General features: G+C 41.2%; 1 protein-coding gene across 4 annotated transcripts in view; it reads right to left on the reverse strand.

The window, feature by feature from the left end:
• Positions 1-12,468, reverse strand: part of LOC128695607 (integrin alpha-PS3-like) — a 263,263-nt gene that overhangs the window by 17,215 nt on the left and 233,580 nt on the right. For all 4 annotated transcript variants that reach the window (XM_070084870.1, XM_053786331.2, XM_070084871.1 and 1 more), the window contains exon 20: positions 834-1,015. In XM_070084870.1, the coding sequence (XP_069940971.1) occupies positions 834-1,015 (182 nt within the window). The remainder of the gene's footprint in view (positions 1-833; positions 1,016-12,468) is intronic.

Raw genomic sequence — 12,468 nt, forward strand, 5'->3', positions numbered from 1 at the left:
TCTTCTTCCTCCTACTCCATCCCCATCCTCTTCTTCCTCCTATTCCTTCCCCTCCTCCTTTCTCTTTCATTCTTTTCTCCCCTCCTTCCTTGTTCACAATACGAAGTCCAGGTTTGATTCCCATACAGGGTGTGCTGTAGGGGTAAACACACAACAGTAGATAGGAACCTGGGTGTTAGTTGACTGTTGTGGATTCCATTCTTTGGAGTAGAATACAGCCTACCACTCAAGGTGGACGGAAGGTGTAGGGGACATCCCAGGAAGGGTTTGAACAAACAGCAAGCATGTGTGAATGTTAGATTTGAGTGAGTGGTGACAAGTGATTTCTGAGATTTGACATGCTGTTGGAGCATAAGGAAGGTTTCATTAAGAAATCCAGAGAAATCTGTTAGCCGCCTTCACATAGGAAGAAGCGTCTGAACTCACAAACGGATGCTGCGGTTTAAGGTGTCATCTGTGCACTTCTAACAAGACAGCTACAAAATGAGTGATAATGAATGTTTTTTTCTTTGCATCACCTTACTTTGGTGGGAAATGGCTTATGTGGTAAAAAATCTAGAATCAGATTCTGAAATGCACAGAGGTAGAACAATAGCTCTTAGCCTCTAAAAGTTAACCAGTTAAAAAAAAAAAAAACTTTTGTGCCTCCATCTTCACTTTATTCAAGTATCTGCCCATGCTTACAGAAAGATATTTAATAACTGGAAAAAACTGAACACCAAACGACATCATGCAGTAAATAAGATCACTTTGCAGAACAGGGAAGACTAAGGTCTATAAGACTGACATATAGCAGAATTGATCTCGGAAAAAAAAAACAGACGAAAACTTACCTAAAACAGCAAGATTAATTTCTAATTTTAAAGGGAAGACTGCAGAGTTGCTAGTGTCCCCTGGCCAGGAATTCACATGACACTGAAGCCGAGCACATCTGATTTTACTATTTGAGCAGTTTAAGTTTTGTGTAGTTGCTATTGCTGCAACTGTGTCGCTGACAACAGAATCCTTAACGAACCTATAGAGAATAAAATATTATCATTATCGATATATCCACAAATTTTGGCTCACCATTTTGTACCATATGCAGATTAGCATTCATAAATCAATTATTTTGCAATCTTATGTCTTTTGGTCCTCAGTCATAGGTGCAGATCATCATAATCAACAATTCTTAAGTCAAATTATTTATTTTTCTAAAAATTATGCATGTAATGTTTTGAAAAGTCCATATGTAGCAAGGTCTGCAAAGAAAAATTTAATGTGACTTTGATCTGTTAAGAATAAGACAAAGACAGGGATGAGACAAATTAGCAATAATAATGGGAGAAGAAAATAGAAGTGAAAAGTAGCTGCTAATTTCAGAAAAAAATAAAAATAGACATAATTATGATTCTCATGTTTTAATACCAAATAATACTGGCTGAGTTTGTAGTATGTGTTGGCAACTGTATGAATGGCTTCCAGAAATTATTTTTTTTTTTTATTAACACATCAACCATTTCCCACCAAGGCAGGGTGGCCCAAAAAAGAAACACTTTCATCATTCACTCCATCACTGTCTTGCCAGAGGCGTGCTTACACTACAGTTATAAAACTGAAACATTAACACCGCTCCTTCAGAGTGCAGACACTGTACTTCCCATCTCAAGGACTTGAGTCCGGCCTGCCGGTTTCCCTGAATCCCTTCATAAATGTTACCTTGCTTACACTCCAACAGCACGTCAAATCCTAAAAACCATTTGTCTCCATTTGCTCCTGTCTAACACGATCGCACATGCTTGCTGGAAGTCCAAGCCCCTTGCACACATAACCTCCTTTACCCACCTCCCTCCAACCTTTCCTAGGCCGACCCCTACTCCACCTTCCCTCCACAACAGATTTTTATACTCTCAAAGTCATTCTATTTTGTTCCATCCTCTCTACATGTCCAAACCATCTCAATAACCCCTCTTCAGCCCTCTGGATAATAGTTTTGGTAATCCCACACCTTCTCCTAATCTTCAAACTACGAAATCTCTGCATTACTCGTATTCACACTACACATTGCCCTCAGACATGACATCACTGCCTCCAGCCTTCTCCTTGTTACAACATTCACCACCCATGCCTCACACCCATACAACAGTGTTGGTATAACTATACACTCATACATTCCCCTCTTTGCTTTCATGGATAAAGTTCTTTGTCTCCACAGACTCCTCAGTGCACCACTCACCTTTTCCCCATTGTCAATTCTATGATTCACCTCATCCTTCATTGACCCATCTGCTGACACGTCCACTCCCAAATATCTGAACACATTCACCTCCTCCATATTCTCTCCCTCCAATCCGATATCCAATCTTCTGTTACGTAACTTTTTTGTTATCCTCATCAGCTTACTCTTTCCTATATTCACTTTTAACTTCCTTCTTTTACATACCTTACCAAACTCATCAACCAACCTCTGCAACTTCTCTTCAGAATCTCCCAAAAGCACAGTGTCATCAGCAAAGAGCAACTGTGACAACTCCCACTTTGTGTTAGATTCTTTATCATTTAACCCCACACCTCTTGCCAACACCCAAGCATTCACTTCTCTTACTGCTCCATCTATAAATATATTGAACAACCATGGTGACATCACACATCCCTGTCTAAGGCCTACTTTTGCTGGGCAAAAATCCCCCTCTCCTACATACTCTAACCTGAGCCTCACAATCCTCATAAAAACTTTTCACTGCCTTCAATAACCCACCTCCTATTCCATACAATTGCAACATCTGCCACATTGTCCCTCGATCCACCCTATTGTATGCCTTTTTCAAATCCATAAATGCCACAAAAACCTCTTTCCTCTTATCCAAATACTGTTCACCTATGTGTTTCACTGCAAACACTTGGTCTACACACCCCCTACCTTTCCTAAAGCCTTCGTGTTCATCCTACTCATAATTCTAACTATAACAACTCTACCATACACTTTACCAGGTATACTCAACAGACTTTTTTTTTTTTTTTTAAGTCAGCCGTCTCCCACCGAGGCAGGGTGACTCAAGAAAGAAAGAAAATCTCCAAAAAGAAAATACTTTCATCATTCAACACTTTCACCTCACTCACACATAATCACTGTTTTTGCAGAGGTGCTCAGACTACAACAGTTTAGAAGCATATACTACGTATATAAAGATACACAACATATCCCTCCAAATTGCCAATATCCCAAACCCCTCCTTTAAAGTGCAGGCATTGTACTTCCCATTTCCAGGACTCAAGTCCGGCTATATAAAAATAACCGGTTTCCCTGAATCCCTTCACTAAATATTACCCTGCTCACACTCCAACAGCTCGTCAGGTCCCAAATACCATTCATCTCCATTCACTCCTATCTAACACGCTCATATACGCTTGCTGAAAGTCCAAGCCCCTCGCCCACAAACCCTCTTTTACCCCCTCCCTCCAACCTCTTTGAGGAGGACCCCTACCCTGCCTTCCTTTCCCTACAGATTTATACACTCTCCATGTCATTCTACTTTGATCCATTCTCTCTAAATTACCAAACCACCTCAACAACCCCTCTTCTGCCCTCTGACTAATACTTTTATTAACTCCACACCTTCTCCTAATTTCCACACCAAAATTTCTGCACAATATTTACACCACACATTGCCCTTAGACAGGACATCTCCACTGCCTCCTCGCTGCAACATTTACAACCCAAGCTTCACACCCATATAAGAGTGTTGGTACTACTATACTTTCATATATTCCCTTCTTTGCCTCCATAGATAACGTTTTTTGTCTCCACATATACCTCGACGCACCACTCGCCTTTTTTCCTTCATCAATTCTATGATTAACCTCATCCTTCATAAATCCATCCGCTGACACGTCAGCTCCCAAATATCTGAAAACATTCACTTCTTCCATACTCCTTCCCAATTTGATAGCCAATTTTTCTTTATCTAAAATCATTTGATACCCTCATCACCTTACTCTTTTCTACATTCACTTTCAACTTTCTACCTTTACACACACTCCCTAACTCATCCACTAACTTTTGCAATTTTTCTTTAGAATCTCCCATAAGCACAGTATCATCAGAAAAAAATAACTGTGTCAATTCCCATTTTGTATTTGATTCCCCATAATTTAATCCCATCCCTCTCCCGAACACCCTAGCATTTACTTCTTTTACAACACCATCTATAAATATATTAAACAACCATGGTGACATTACACATCTCTGTCTAAGACCTACTTTTACTGGAAAGTAGTCTCCCTCTCTTCTACACACCCTAACCTGAGCCTCACTATCCTCATAAAAACTCTTTACAGGATTTAGTAACTTACCACCTATTCCATATACTTGCAACATCTGCCACATTGCTCCCCTATCCACTATCATATGCCTTGTTTAAATCCATAAATGCAATAAAAACTTCCCTACCTCTATCTAGATACTGTTCACATCTTTCTTTCTTTCAACACACCGGCCGTATCCCACCGAGGCAGGGTGGCCCAAAAGAAAAAACCAAAGTTTCTCCTTTCAAATTTAGTAATATATACAGGAGAAGGGGTTACTAGCCCCTTGCTCCCGGCATTTTAGTCGCCTCTTACAACACGCATGGCTTACGGAGGAAGAATTCTGTTCCACTTCCCCATGGAGATAAGAGGAAATAAACAAGAACAAGAACTAGAAAGAAAATCGAAGAAAACCCAGAGGGGTATGTATATATACACTTGTACATGTATGTGTAGTGTGACCTGAGTGTAAGTAGAAGTAGCAAGACGTACCTGAAATTTTGCATGTTCATGAGACAGAAAAAAGGACACCAGCAATCCTACCATCATGTAAAACAATTACAGGCTTTCGTGTTACACTCACTTGGCAGGACGGTAGTACCTCCCTGGGCGGTTGCTGTCTACCAACCTACTACCTAAGACTGTTCACATATATGCTTCAATGTAAACACTTGATCTACACATCCCCTACCCACTCTAAAACCTCCTAGCTCACCCGCAATCCTACATTCTGTCTTACCTCTAATTCTTTCAATAATAACCCTACCATACACTTTTCCTGGTATACTCAGTAAATTTATTCCTTTATAATTTTTACAATCTCTTTTGTCCTCCTTCCCTTTATATAAAGGGACTATACATGCTCTCTGCCAATCCCTAGGTACCTTCCGCTCTTTCATACATTTATTAAACAAAAATACCATCCACTCCAACACTATATCCCCCCTGCTTTTAACATTTCTGTCATGATCCCATCAGTTACAGCTGCTTTACTCCCTTTCATTCTATGTAATGCCTCACGCACCTCCCCCACACTCACATCCTGCTCTTCTTCACTCCTAAAAGATGGTATACCTCCCTGGCCAGTGCATGAAATTACTGCCTCCCTTTCTTCGTTGACATTTAAAAGTTCCTTAAAATATTCTTGCCATCTACCCAATACCTCCATCTCCCCATCTACTAACTCCCCTACTCTGATTTTAACTGACAAATCCATTCGTTCCCTAGGCTTTCTTAACTTGTTTAACTCACTCCAAATTTTTTTTTCTTATTTTCATTAAAATTTCTTGACAGTGCCTCTCCCACTTTATCATCTGCTCTCCTTTTGCATTCCCTCACCACTCTCTTCACCTTTCTTTTACTCTCCATATACTCTACTCTTCTTATAACACTTCTGCTTTGTAAAAACCTCTCAATCTACCTTTTTCTCTTTTATCACACCCTTTACTTCATCATTTCACCAATCACTCCTCTTTCCTCCTGCACCCACCCTCCTATAACCACAAACTTCTGCCCCACATTCTAACACTGTATTTTTAAAACTATTCCAACCCTCTTCAGCCCCCCCGCTACTCATACTTGCACCAGCCCACCTTTCTGCCAATAGTTGCTTGTATCTCCCCCTCACCTCCCTCTTACTTGTTGTTGCCATTTTCTTCTTGTCCCGTTTACCCCTTACTCTAACTGTAGCTACAACTAAATAATGATCCAATATGTATCAGTTGCCCCTCCATAAATATGTACATCCTGGAGCCTACCCATCAACCTTTTATCCACCAATACATAATCTAACAAACTATTTTCATTATGTGCTATATCATACCTTGTATATTTATTTATCTTCTTTTTCATAAAATATGTATTACTTATTACCAAACCTCTTTCTACACATAGCTCAATCAAAAGCTCCCCATTTTCATTTACCCCTGACACCCCAAATTTACCTACTACACCTTGAGGCCTGAGCTTGCTACCATCTGCAGCTCATAAGACTGCCATCCCCACGAGCCCCTTTGAGGTGGGGTAGATGGCAGACCAGAGGCCTAGCTTCTCCCTACGAGCCCCATGAGGGCGGGGAATGTGGCTAGGCCTGGGGACACTTGGTCCCAAAGATGAGGAGGTACTTGTACCTCCTCCCATGGGAGACTTAAGTCTCGAGACACTCCCCAGATAGGGAGCCAAGGCCAGGTCACCACTACTTGGAAAAGACCCGGGCCGGGAGAATACCGGCGAAAAAAAAAAAAAAAAAAACCTACTACACCCTCCACAACATTTTTACCCACTTTAGCATTGAAATCCTCAACCGCAAGTACTCTCACACTTGGTTCAAAACTCCCCACGCATTCACTCAACATTTCCCAAAATCTCTCTCCTCTCTTCTCCAGGTGCATATACACTTACTATAACCCACTTTTCACATCCAACCTTTATTTTACTCCACATAATCCTTGAATTAATACATTTAAAGTCCCTCTTTTCCTGCCATAGCTTATCCTTCAACATTATTGCTACTCCTTCTTTATCTCTAATTCTATTTGAAACCCCTGATGTAATCCCATTTATTCCTCTCCACTGAAACTCTCCTACCCCCTTCAACTTTGTTTCACTTAAAGCCAGGACATCCAGCTTCTTCTCATTCATAACATCCACAATCATCTCTTTCTTATCATTTGCACAACATCCACGCACATTCAGACATCCCACTTCAACAATTTTCTTCTTCTTATTCTTTTTAGTAATTATTACAGGAAAAGGAGTTACTAGCCCATTGTTCCCGGCATTTTAGTTGACTTTTACAACACACATGGCTTACGGAGGAAAGATTCTTATTCCACTTCCCCATGGATATAAAAGGAAAAGTAATAAGACCAAGAACTATTAAGATAAAATCAAAGAAAACTCAGATGAGTGTGTATAAATAAACATGTACATGTATGTGAAGTGTGACCTAAGTGTAAGTAGAAGTAGCAAGACGTACCTGTATTCTTATTCCCCTATAATTCTTACACTCTCTTTTGTCCCTTCTGCTTTTATACAAAGGAACTATGCATGTTCTCTGCCAATCCCTAGGTACCTTACCCTCTTCTATACATTTATTAAAAAAAATGCTAACCACTCCAAAACTATATCCCCACCTGCTTTTAACATTTCTATCTTTATCCGATCAATCCCAGCTGTTTTACCCCCTTTCATTCTACTCACTGCCCCATGCACTTCCCCCACACTGACACCTGGTTCTTCCTCACTCCTAAAAGATGTTATTCCTCCTTGCCCTATACATGAAATCACAGCTTCCCTATCTTCATGAATATTTAACAGTTCCTCAAAATATTCCCTCCATCTTCCTGATACCTCTACCTCTCCATTTAATAACTCTCCTCTCCTATTTTTAACTGTCAAATCCATTCGTTCCCCAGGCTTTCTCAACTTATTAATCTCACTCCAAATTTTCAACAAAATTGGTTGATAACATCTCACCCACTCTCTCATTTGCTCTTTTTTTACATTGCTTCACCACTCATTTAACTTCTCTTTTTCTTTCCATATATTCCTTTCTCCTTGCATCACTTCTACTTTGTAAAAGCCTCTCATATGCTAACTTTTTCTCTCTTACTACTCTCTTTATATCATTCTACCAGTCACTCTTCTTCCCTCCTGCACCCACTTTTCTGTAGCTACAAACTTCGAGAAATATCAACATTAAATTAGGATAAAATGCCCCATCTATGAGAACAACACTCGAATGTGCACTGTCAACTTAGAACTGCTGGCGTATGTACTGCCAATTTAAAACTAATTTTACAGCTGTTGGCAGATGGAGAATGTTTAGAATCTTATGATAGAGGGCTCCAGGCCCTGAGGGGCCTTTTATAAGAACATAAGAAAGAAGGAACACTGCAGCAAGCCTACTGACCCATGCGAAGAAGGTCCCTGTCACCCTCCGGCTTAGCCCAATTACCCACCTAGTCAATTCAATTCAATTCAATTCAAAGTTTATTCTCTATAAGGATTACAATGCTGAGTTTACAGAAATTTGGTTATTGTTTGGTTTACATGTAGTAAAATTGTGATTACAGAGTGTACCACTAGAACGCTTAGCATGGCTAGGCATTTCGGGCATACTTAGTTTTATTCTTAATTGTAAAATATTACAAATTATGAGGTAAGTTGGTCTTATGGCTAAGTGACTAAATACTAGTTTATGAGTTTAGCAATGTGAATGCTTTTGTTTTGGCACAGTATATAGTTTCAGTATTGGAGTATCACAGGATTCATTATTTTAAGACTGAGATTAATATTTCTGTTTATGGTCAAATGAGTGAGCGAGTGTAAGTGTGAACCACCAGGTGGTATTCGTGTAGTTAGTTGACGGGGTGTATCAGGGAGATAAGATGTTTTCTAATGGTAGTTTTGAAGGTGATGAATGTGTCTGCAGTTCTAGAGTTCTCAGGTAGGGTATTCCAGATTTTAGGGCCTTTGACATACATTGAATTTTTGTAAAGGTTTAGTCGGACACGGGGAATGTCGTAGAGATGTTTGTGTCTGGTGTTATGCCTGTGGGTTCTGTCATAACTATCAAGAAAGCGTTTTAGGTCAAGGTTGATATTAGAGTTTAAGGCCCTGTAGATATAGATTGCACAGTAGTAAGTGTGGATGTACTGAACTGGGAGTAAGTTTAGATCTTTGAAGAGTGGGGGGGTGTGCTGCCAGGGATGGGATTTAGTGATTATTCTTACTGCAGCTTTTTGTTGGGTTATTATTGGCTTTAGGTGTGTTGCTGCAGTTGATCCCCAAGCACAAATAGCATAGGTGAGGTATGGATAAATAAGTGAGTGGTATAGTGTGAGAAGGGCATTTTGCGGCACGTAGTATCGTATCTTGGAGAGGATCCCAACCGTTTTGGATACTTTTTTGGCTATATGCTGGATATGGGTGCTGAAATTCAGGTTGTTGTCAAGGTATAAGCCTAGGAATTTTCCCCCATTATTTCTGGTAATTAGAGTGTTGTCAATCTTAATGTTAATTTGTGCATCTCCTGCTCTGCTACCAAACATAATATAGTAAGTTTTGTCAGTTTACCTGGAGTTTACCTGGAGAGAGTTTCAGTGTTAAGCGTAAGTTTATTGGCTGTCATCCAAGTCGATATTTTAATCAGCTCCTCATTCACAATGGTGTTGAGGGTGGCAAGATTAGGGTGAGAGATGACATAAGTCGTGTCATCAGCAAAGAGAATGGGTTTCGTTGGGATACGTTTGGAAGGTCATTGATGTATATGAGGAAGAGCAGGGGACCAAGGACACTTCCCTGCGGAACTCCAGTATCAAGTGGCCGTGTTGCTGATGCTGTGTCTTTAATGGTGACGTACTGATACCTATTAGTAATGTAAGATTTGAAATAAGCAAGCGCATGGCCTCTTATACTGTAGTGGTCAAGTTTGTGGAGTAGGATTTGGTGGTTTACTGTGTCAAAAGCTTTTCTTAGGTCAATAAAAATTCCTAGTGGATATTCCTTATTTTCCAATGCTGTGTAAAGCAGATCTAGCATTTTTATGATTGCATCATTAGTGCTTTTATTTTTCCTGAATCCAAACTGGCAGGGGTTGAGTATGTTTTGAGTCGTTATAAATGAATACAGTCTCTTGTACACGAGTTTCTCAAAGATTTTGGATAGCAATGGTAAGTTAGATATTGGCCTATAGTTGTTTAAGTCTGTAGGGTCACCACCTTTATGTATTGGTGTAACCCTTGCCATCTTGCTAGTCTCTATTGACTTGTTAAAAAGTAATGAAATAGCATGCGAAAGGACATGGGCCGCTCGCTTGTACAGTAATGGTGGGACATGAGACAGATTCCCCGAGTTATTTTTAAGTGACTTTATGATCCCAATGACTTCCGTGGGCTCAGTTGGTGCAAGATAGAAGGAATTAGGGAAATTCCCATCTAGGTAGTCCCCGGCATGGGCATTGGTATGTGGGATTTTACCTGGAGTTTACCTGGAGAGAGTTCCGGGGGTCAACGCCCCCGCGGCCCGGTCTGTGACCAGGCCTCCTGGTGGATCAGCGCCTGATCAACCAGGCTGTTGCTGCTGGCTGCACGCAAACCAACGTACGAGCCACAGCCCGGCTGATCAGGAACTGACTTTAGGTGCTTGTCCAGTGCCAGCTTGAAGACTGCCAGGGGTCTGTTGGTAATCCCCCTTATGTGTGCTGGGAGGCAGTTGAACAGTCTCGGGCCCCTGACACTTATTGTATGGTCTCTTAACGTGCTAGTGACACCCCTGCTTTTCATTGGGGGGATGGTGCATCGTCTGCCACGTCTTTTGCTTTCGTAGTGAGTGATTTTCGTGTGCAAGTTCGGTACTAGTCCCTCTAGGATTTTCCAGGTGTATATAATCATGTATCTCTCCCTCCTGCATTCCAGGGAATACAGGTTTAGAAACCTCAAGCGCTCCCAGTAATTGAGGTGTTTTATCTCCGTTATGCGCGCCATGAAAGTTCTCTGTACATTTTCTAGGTCGGCAATTTCACCTGCCTTGAAAGGTGCTGTTAGAGTGCAGCAATATTCCAGCCTAGATAGAACAAGTGACCTGAAGAGTGTCATCATGGGCTTGGCCTCCCTAGTTTTGAAGGTTCTCATTATCCATCCTGTCATTTTTCTAGCAGATGCGATTGATACAATGTTATGGTCCTTGAAGGTGAGATCCTCCGACATAATCACTCCCAGGTCTATGACGTTGGTGTTTCGCTCTATTTTGTGGCCAGAATTTGTTTTGTACTCTGATGAAGATTTAATTTCCTCATGTTTACCATATCTGAGTAATTGAAATTTCTCATCGTTGAACTTCATATTGTTTTCTGCAGCCCACTGAAAGATTTGGTTGATGTCCGCCTGGAGCCTTGCAGTGTCTGCAATGGAAGACACTGTCATGCAGATTCGGGTGTCATCTGCAAAGGAAGACACGGTGCTGTGGCTGACATCCTTGTCTATGTCGGATATGAGGATGAGGAACAAGATGGGAGCTAGTACTGTGCCTTGAGGAACAGAGCTTTTCACCGTAGCTGCCTCGGACTTTACTCTGTTGACGACTACTCTCTGTGTCCTGTTAGTGAGGAAATTACAGATCCATCGACCGACTTTTCCTGTTATTCCTTTAGCGCGCATTTTGTGCGCTATTACGCCATGGTCACACTTGTCGAAGGCTTTTGCAAAGTCTGTATATATTACATCTGCATTCTTTTTGTCTTCTAGTGCATTTAGGACCTTGTCGTAGTGATCCAGTAGTTGAGACAGACAGGAGCGACCTGTTCTAAACCCATGTTGCCCTGGGTTGTGTAACTGATGGGTTTCTAGATGGGTGGTGATCTTGCTTCTTAGGACCCTTTCAAAGATTTTTATGATATGGGATGTTAGTGCTATTGGTCTGTAGTTCTTTGGTGTTGCTTTACTGCCCCCTTTGTGGAGTGGGGCTATGTCTGTTGTTTTTAGTAACTGAGGGACGACCCCCGTGTCCATGCTCCCTCTCCATAGGATGGAAAAGGCTCGTGATAGGGGCTTCTTGCAGTTCTTGATGAACACAGAGTTCCATGAGTCTGGCCCTGGGGCAGAGTGCATGGGCATGTCATTTATCGCCTGTTCGAAGTCATTTGGCGTCAGGATAACATCGGATAGGCTTGTGTTAATCAAATTTTGTGGCTCTCTCATAAAAAATTCATTTTGATCTTCGACTCTCAGTCTGGTTAGCGGCTTGCTAAAAACTGAGTCATATTGGGACTTGAGTAGCTCACTCATTTCCTTGCTGTCATCTGTGTAGGACCCATCTTGTTTAAGTAGGGGCCCAATACTGGACGTTGTTCTCGATTTTGATTTGGCATAGGAGAAGAAATACTTTGGGTTTCTTTCGATTTCATTTATGGCTTTTAGTTCTTCCCGCGATTCCTGACTCCTAAAGGATTCTTTTAGCTTAAGTTCGATGCTTGCTATTTCTCTGACCAGTGTCTCCCTGCGCATTTCAGATATATTGACCTCTTTTAGCCGCTCTGTTATTCTTTTCCATCGCCTGTAAAGGGAGCGCCTGTCTCTTTCTATTTTACATCTACTCCTCCTTTTTCTTAGAGGAATAAGCCTTGTGCATACATCGAGTGCCACCGAGTTAATCTGTTCTAGGCATAAGTTTGGGTCTGTGTTG

Source organism: Cherax quadricarinatus, chromosome 14, assembly GCF_038502225.1.
Source record: "Cherax quadricarinatus isolate ZL_2023a chromosome 14, ASM3850222v1, whole genome shotgun sequence".
Taxonomy (NCBI): domain Eukaryota; kingdom Metazoa; phylum Arthropoda; class Malacostraca; order Decapoda; family Parastacidae; genus Cherax; species Cherax quadricarinatus.